Below are 6987 nucleotides of genomic sequence, written 5' to 3'. Positions count from 1 at the left end.
CAACCTTTAATAGGCTCTACCTTGTACACATAAGTTGTTTTCCATGTTTCTAGCCAGTCCACCCTGTGGGCATAAGTATGCAGCTCTCCAACTTCCTCACCATTATCTGCTTTGTTATTTAGGACTGCAATGACATGCTTACAAGGGAGTCCTGTTAATTCCCACTACCTACAACTGCATACTCTTTCAACAATGTCAACAACATGTTGATCCTGCCATGGCCCTTGCACTTGGTATTTATCTGACCCATTCCACCTAGTTGTGTACTGAGATGCCCAATTCACATTCTTCTCCATGATCTTTGTTGTAGATGGGGTTAATGGACCAACAGACTTCGTTTGCACCTTTATGACATTGCATATCTTTTCATCATATACTCCCTAATGTACTCCAAGCAGGTTATCAATGGCTTGTCCCTTCCCTCAATCAATTTGCTATTAAAAACTTCACAAACATTATTCAGAAGCATATTTGAAACTGCTCTACCTGAAAACACCACAATAATGTAAGGATCAAACATATAATAACACAAAAATATCAAACATATACTAACACAAAAGGGTAATTTTAGAAGCTGAAGTATATACCTGTGAAGTGGCTTCTTGCCCAGTGTTGTGGGGGAATCTACTTCAACCAATTATAAGCTTCTATATCATATGAGCTGAATTGTTGCATCCTATGATTAAACTCTGGTACTGTTGTAGTTGTAGCACAATTATACAAGTGTTCTTTGTACTCATTAGTTCTCCATGTGTTTCTCATATTGTCATGTATATGCCTGAGACAAAACGTGTGCTCAACACATGGGAACAACTGAGAAATGGCAACCTGCAATCCCTATAAAGGAATTAAAACATAGTTAATATAGTACATCCAAATATGTCAAATATAAAAAACAAATTACAAACCTTTTGTTTGTCACTTATAAATGTGAAGTTTGAGTTTGTATATAGGTCCAGATCATCTGTAATACACTCTAGAAACCACTTCCAACGGTCAGTGTTCTCGGTCTCAACAATTGCATAAGCTAGGGGGTATATTCCATTGTTGGAGTCTACCCCAACTGCAGTTAAAATTTGTCCTAGGAAAGGGCCCTTCATAAATGCCCCATCAAAACCTAGAAAATCCATCAGACAAGCTCTAAACCCCTTCTTCATTCCACCCAAACACACATACATCCTTTTAAACCTTCTTGAGGTAGCACTTAGGCTGGGTTCTGAATCAAACTCTAACTTTACAGTGGTTTTTGGATTAGTAGACTGCAACTACAGGATGTAATCTCTAAGAACATCATATTGCTTTTTGTAATCACCCTGGACAATTTTTTTGCAGTAGATTTGGCCCTGAATACCTTGTGAATAGAGAATCCAACTTGATAATCCTTTTGAAGTTGTTTTTGAAGAGCTCTGACTGGGATTGTTAGGCTGGATTCAATCTGGTCCATTATCTGCTTAGAGATAAACTTTTATGTTGCAAATCTAACTTTTCTTGTCTGGAGGCATCTATGTTCGTGGTTGTAAGTTTTTATGAACCAATTACTATTTACATCTGACCTAGAACCTTGTATCACCCAAGGACAAGGGGTAGGTTCACCCACATGACCATCATTAAAGGCTATAGGTCCTTTACAGATTGCCGTTAACCTCATTTTTTCGTTTTTCACAAAGAATATATTCCTTCTTCTTTCAAGTGCATGTAATTGTATCTTTTCCTTTAACTCCTTCTTATTTTTATATTTTTGTCCTATCCTAAAAGTTACCTTGTGTATCTCACCTTGAGAGCACCTAGTCTCCTTCCCCAATTCCTTTATTACAACTATTCTTTTCCTATCTATATCAGAAGCCTCATCCAATGAATCCCATTGATCATTATCTATAACATCCAACTCTTCATTGACCTCATCACTCTCATTCTATCTATGCTTTGATAATCTTTTTTCAAGAAATTATGCTTCAAGATCTATATTCATGTAAAAATCCCTTATATCTACTTCTACATCAGGGATTATGTTGTCTTCATCCACCCAAAAATCACTATCATCATTGTCCTCACTCTCATCACTTCTTTCATGATTCTCTTCATCAGTCTCTATGTTATCTTCACTTCCATCATCAACTACAAAATCTCTCATCTCTACATTCTCATCATTCATTTCATTTCTGTCATGATTCTCTTCTTCAGTGACTTCCTTATTAACTGCATTTTCTTCACCTTCATGAACCTCATCATCTACATTTTGTTCATTAGACTGTAAAATCTATTGGTACAACCCAATATCAAAGTCATTAGTTGCCTCATCAAATTCATTAAATCCCTGGTTAATATCATTACATGCCTCATGAAATTCTTTAACATCCTGATTAATATCATTACATGCCTCATCAAATTCATTAAATCTATGATCAAATTCATTAGCTACATCATCCTTATTCCCACCAATCCTATCAACACCAACATCATCCATCACCAATTTCTTAATACATGATGACAACGGTTTGTCCTTGTTAAATTCCCTTTTCTTAGTATATGTAGGGGATATCGACAAGGCTAAAGCAGCTTCATTTGCTATCACAGGTGGTATGCATGTTTGTGGCATGCCACTGGGTTGGATATTAGTTGGGGGGGGGGGGGGTTTGATGTTCATCAGTCTCCTCTAATTGCTCAATAATAACTTTTCTTATAGGTTTAGGAGGCATAAAGTAAGTAAGCAAGTTAGTAATACCATGTTTGGTGTAAACCCTTATTAGTTTTTGCTGCTTCACATACTGGGCACGATTGAGGACATCATCATCATTTCCTAAGACCCATAGCCCAAAATGCATGTCTCCCTTTGGCACTCGAAAATGATAGTAGATAACTGGAGGAACTGAGTATCCTAACCCTTTCATAATCACATCCATCTCGTGAATAGAAAACTCTTCTATATCCACCATATCTACGTACGTCACAGTACCCTCAATGTAGTTGACATTTGGAAACTTTGTGAACTCACCTCCATGATGTAGCTTGATTGTAAACATTGTAGGGTGTCCATCTTCAAAACAAGAGCAAAAAACGAACTTCAGAAGGTATGATTTCTTGTAAGAAAATCAAGAAAATGATCAAAAACAAAATTACGTACCATAAACCACCCTTGGGTCGAATGATGTGCTTGACAACCTTAAGTGCGACATTCGTATATGCATTCACTACGAAACTCGCCTGATAGAAGCTATCAACCTTGGTAATCAGTTTAGGGTTCTTGATCCTCAGTCAATGAGGAGGGAAATTGTATCGACTCACGGTTTTTAAGGACTATAAATGTGAATTAGGCTCGATATTATCTGTATGGCAATGCATACATACAAACTCTCCTTTATTAATATAAATTAAGGGGCATAAATAGGTAATGACCAAAATACCCCTGATTTGACTAGTCAAACATAACTTAACAGAGGGAAATAGACGGAAGTTAACCCATTGGACCTAATATGCAAGAAAATGAAAACTTTGGACTTGTGGTGCTAGCCAAAACTTTTTTGGACCAAAGTGGCACTTTTGTGTAAACCACATGGACCATTTGTGCAATTTTGTCTTTCGGTTATAACATTTTTGAAAACCAATGGTTTTGGTTTTCTTTTTTGGTTTCAGTTTTTGGGTTCAATAAGATCGGTTTTCGGTTATTTCTATTTTTTTGTTATTTTAGTAGTTTTTCTAAAATTACCACTTTGGTCCAAAAAAGTTTGGACTAGCACCAGAGGTCCAAAGTTTTCATTTTGTTGTTTGTTTAGTCCAATCAATTCTGATTTTTTTTTTCAAAATGACGGATTTGCCCCTGTTAATATGATTTTCTCTTTTTTCTTAATTGCTTTTCTGATTTTCAGATTTAAAAAATAAATAAAAAATAAATAAAAAATTAAATTAAATCTCTTCTTTCTTTCTCTATCTCTCTCTCACACACACACACACTCTCTCTCTCTCTCCTCTCTTTCTCTCTCTCTCTCACACACACACATACTCTCTCTCTCTCACTCTTTCTCTCTCTCTCCATTACTAACTACCATCGGAAAAGATGGCATCATCATCGCCACCACATCTCCCTCTCATTATTCGTCTTCATCTTCCTCACCTCCATCAAAGCTGGTTGAGCTTGATATCTCACAAAACCTGTTCGTCGGAAGGCAGCAACGGAGACATTGATTTATAAAAGGGAAATAAAGGGATTTAGGTTTACGGTTTACCTATGGAAAATTGATTTCGTAACTTATACTAATTTTCTTAGAATAGAATATTGATATTACAAAATCTCCTTTTGACACATAAACATGTTGAGTAAGATATCGTGCTAGTTTCTCACAATTTTTGCCATTGGAATCCATAGCAACTGCAATCCCAACTTGCTCGATAGCTTCCACCCATTCCCTCGCTGATCCATCGAGAATGGAAACCTGTAATTGCATATGAAACCTATCAATCTGACTGAATATTTCTATAACGTCAAGATAAACACACACACACACACAAATACCACACAATCGAAGATTTGATTATGAGTTTACAAACCCAAAACTTTGCAGAAAATAAAAGAGAAAGAAATATGTAGAAAATCTAACCTAAACGTATGCTTCATGTACATCCTTTTGAGATCCAGTTTTATATACATGATGTTTTCAAGAAAACCCCCATGTTTGCAGTAGATGCACAATCTCACCGATACTCTCTCCTCCGATTAGGGCTTGAAACGATTTCGACTTCATAACTTTGGGTTGTGCTATATCTGATTTGGGTTTTAACCTAACACAAAATACAGAGGAAAGAGAATGTAGAAGTGACATTTGAAAGGAGGAGCTAGAAGGTGAAGGAGGATATGAACGTGAATGAACCATAGTAGACACGAAGGAAACGGGAATGAAATCAAACATTAGCCTCCAATTGATGACCGATCGTGAAGAGGATGAAGCGACGAGGGGTGTGGTTCGACGGTGGATGGCGATTCGCGAGGGGAAGGCTCGCAGGCGGCTAATCTCGGTGCTCATGGGTCGATTGATAGCGACAAGGGAGATCGTCGGTGGGTATAACATGGTCGTCGACCATGGAACCGGTGAGGGAACGGGATGGGTAGGGCAGAAGGGAACAAATGCAGAAGGAAGAGAGAGAGAGAGAGAGAGAGAGAGAGAGGTATTTTTTAATTTCTATAATAAAATATTCAAAAAAGAAAATACAAAGGATAAATTCAGGGGCAAAACCGTCATTATAAAAAATTTAAAACTAAACTAGACCAAAATCGCAACAAAATAAAAATTTTGAACCTCTGGTGCTAGTCCAAACTTTTTTGAACCAAAGTGGCAATTTTCAGCTAACCACGGAGACCATTTGTGCAGTTTAGTCTAAGATTTTTAAAAAATATAATTAAAAAAATTACTAAAAAACATCAACGAAAAATTCACCATACAAGATAACATATTAAAAACTATTGTAGTCATGGAAAACAAACAAATCAAAGTAGCGAACATAGTTCGAAAGCTGCATCATGGTAATTTCGAAAATACATTCATAATAGTAAAACATCAATCTTCATCCATGTATGGCTCAAACAACTTTTGTCCGTTTGTAAATTACCCTAAAACAAAATAAACATATAAAATAAATTACCCTAAAACAAAGTAAACATATAAAATATTAGTGTTGATAACATGCTCATAAAAATAAAGAATAATGAAAAATTATGCTTACCAAGTTCTATTTTCTCCAATTTTTCTTGCAACTCCTCTAATACATTGGTAGGCATATCTTGAAGCTCAATGTCTATCGATGTAGTCCATATCCAATCTTTCATGCAAATCAAAGCTCCGTCTATCTAAGTAGTTAGTGTACTTGTAAATGGATCAATCACCCTACCTCAAAGGAATTATTCCACGTAACATCTCGTGTGGAGTTTTGTTCTCAATAAAATTGATTGGTAGTTTCCTGATGATGCATGTTGTCGTTAAAACACAATCTCCCCAAAATTCTTTAGGTAAAGATGCTTGAAATTGTAATTCCTGACCCACTACCAAAGTTGATTGTGTTTTCTTTCAACCACATCGTCGTGTTGCGGTGTGTAAGGGAATGTTGTTTATGAATATCAAGTGTATATCTTGATTTGAATTTCGAACCATTTTCTGTTGGTATTCTTTTCATTATTTTTTCAAATTGTGTTCTTTCCATGTTGCAAAAGGTGTTAAAAAAATAACCAACGTTAGACTTAGTTTTCATTAGCTAAACCCAAACTCCTCGGCTATAATCACCTACAATATATAAAATTAGTGTTCACCATTTATAGTAGCATTTTGGTATCGACCCCAAATACCTACATGTACTAACTCAAAATTTTCAAATTTCTTGGAAAACTAATAGAAAAATGTAGTTTGGTTTATTTAGCTCTAAGACAAGAATCACAAAATTAATTGAAATTACCTACATCTATTTGTTATAATTTTCGCCAAATTGCCTCTAAAGCGTGCCCTATTTAACTTCTAGCTTAATGGTTTTGTTTCGATTGTCTTGTTTGTTGTTTGATTGCGATCATGTTTTAGTAGATTGGCAATGAATGAACCTTCCTGTCGCTTGAAACACTAAAGACTCAAAGTTCATATTATGTTCAACTCCAATTTGTCATTGGTGCTCTTGGATGGGAATATGGTATACGACGTTCAAGGTAAGTAAGGGGCTACTATTAAGAGTTTGAGTCTTTACTGCATTTAGTTCTTCATTTAGACCCATAAGAAATTCGTATGCACGCTTCTTGTCATGAAGTTTAGAGATTTATTTGTTGACCTCGCACCTACACTTGTTACAAGAGCATGTAGGAATTTTGATTATGGAGTTAATCTCATCCCACATGCTTCTTAGCTTTGTGTAGTAGGAAAAAAAACAATCATGTGTTTTGTTTGTATCTGGGTGATCGCTCGTCGCATCTGGTATGCTCGTGGAACATTTTCCTAGTCGAACCTCATTTTTAGATCTATC

At 36.0% G+C, this 6987-nt stretch overlaps 1 protein-coding gene across 1 annotated transcript; it reads right to left on the bottom strand.

The window, feature by feature from the left end:
* Positions 1–346: 346 nt before the first annotated feature.
* Positions 347–2152, bottom strand: LOC145049324 (uncharacterized). Its single transcript, XM_078997751.1, has 7 exons — positions 1997–2152; positions 1547–1912; positions 1352–1447; positions 909–1265; positions 697–837; positions 588–624; positions 347–486 (listed from the first exon to the last, which is right to left on the bottom strand). Exons 1-7 carry the CDS (start codon positions 2150–2152, stop codon positions 347–349), a joined length of 1293 nt encoding a protein of 430 aa, XP_078853877.1.
* Positions 2153–6987: the final 4835 nt, after the last annotated feature.

The sequence above is a fragment of the Lactuca serriola genome, chromosome 1 (assembly GCF_051521515.1).
Source record: "Lactuca serriola cultivar US96UC23 chromosome 1, Lser_US96UC23_V15, whole genome shotgun sequence".
Lineage (NCBI taxonomy): Eukaryota > Viridiplantae > Streptophyta > Magnoliopsida > Asterales > Asteraceae > Lactuca > Lactuca serriola.
This window is presented reverse-complemented; position numbering and strand designations above follow the sequence as displayed.

Coding starts and splice junctions, on each gene's coding strand:
- LOC145049324 (XM_078997751.1), bottom strand. CDS start 2,152: ATGAATGATGAGAATGTAGAGATGAGAGATTTTGTAGTTGATGATGGA. Junction 1,266..1,351: donor TTGGATTCTCTATTCACAAG/GTATTCAGGGCC, acceptor TACATCCTGTAG/TTGCAGTCTACTAATCCAAA. Junction 625..696: donor ATTGTGCTACAACTACAACA/GTACCAGAGTTT, acceptor TGGTTGAAGTAG/ATTCCCCCACAACACTGGGC.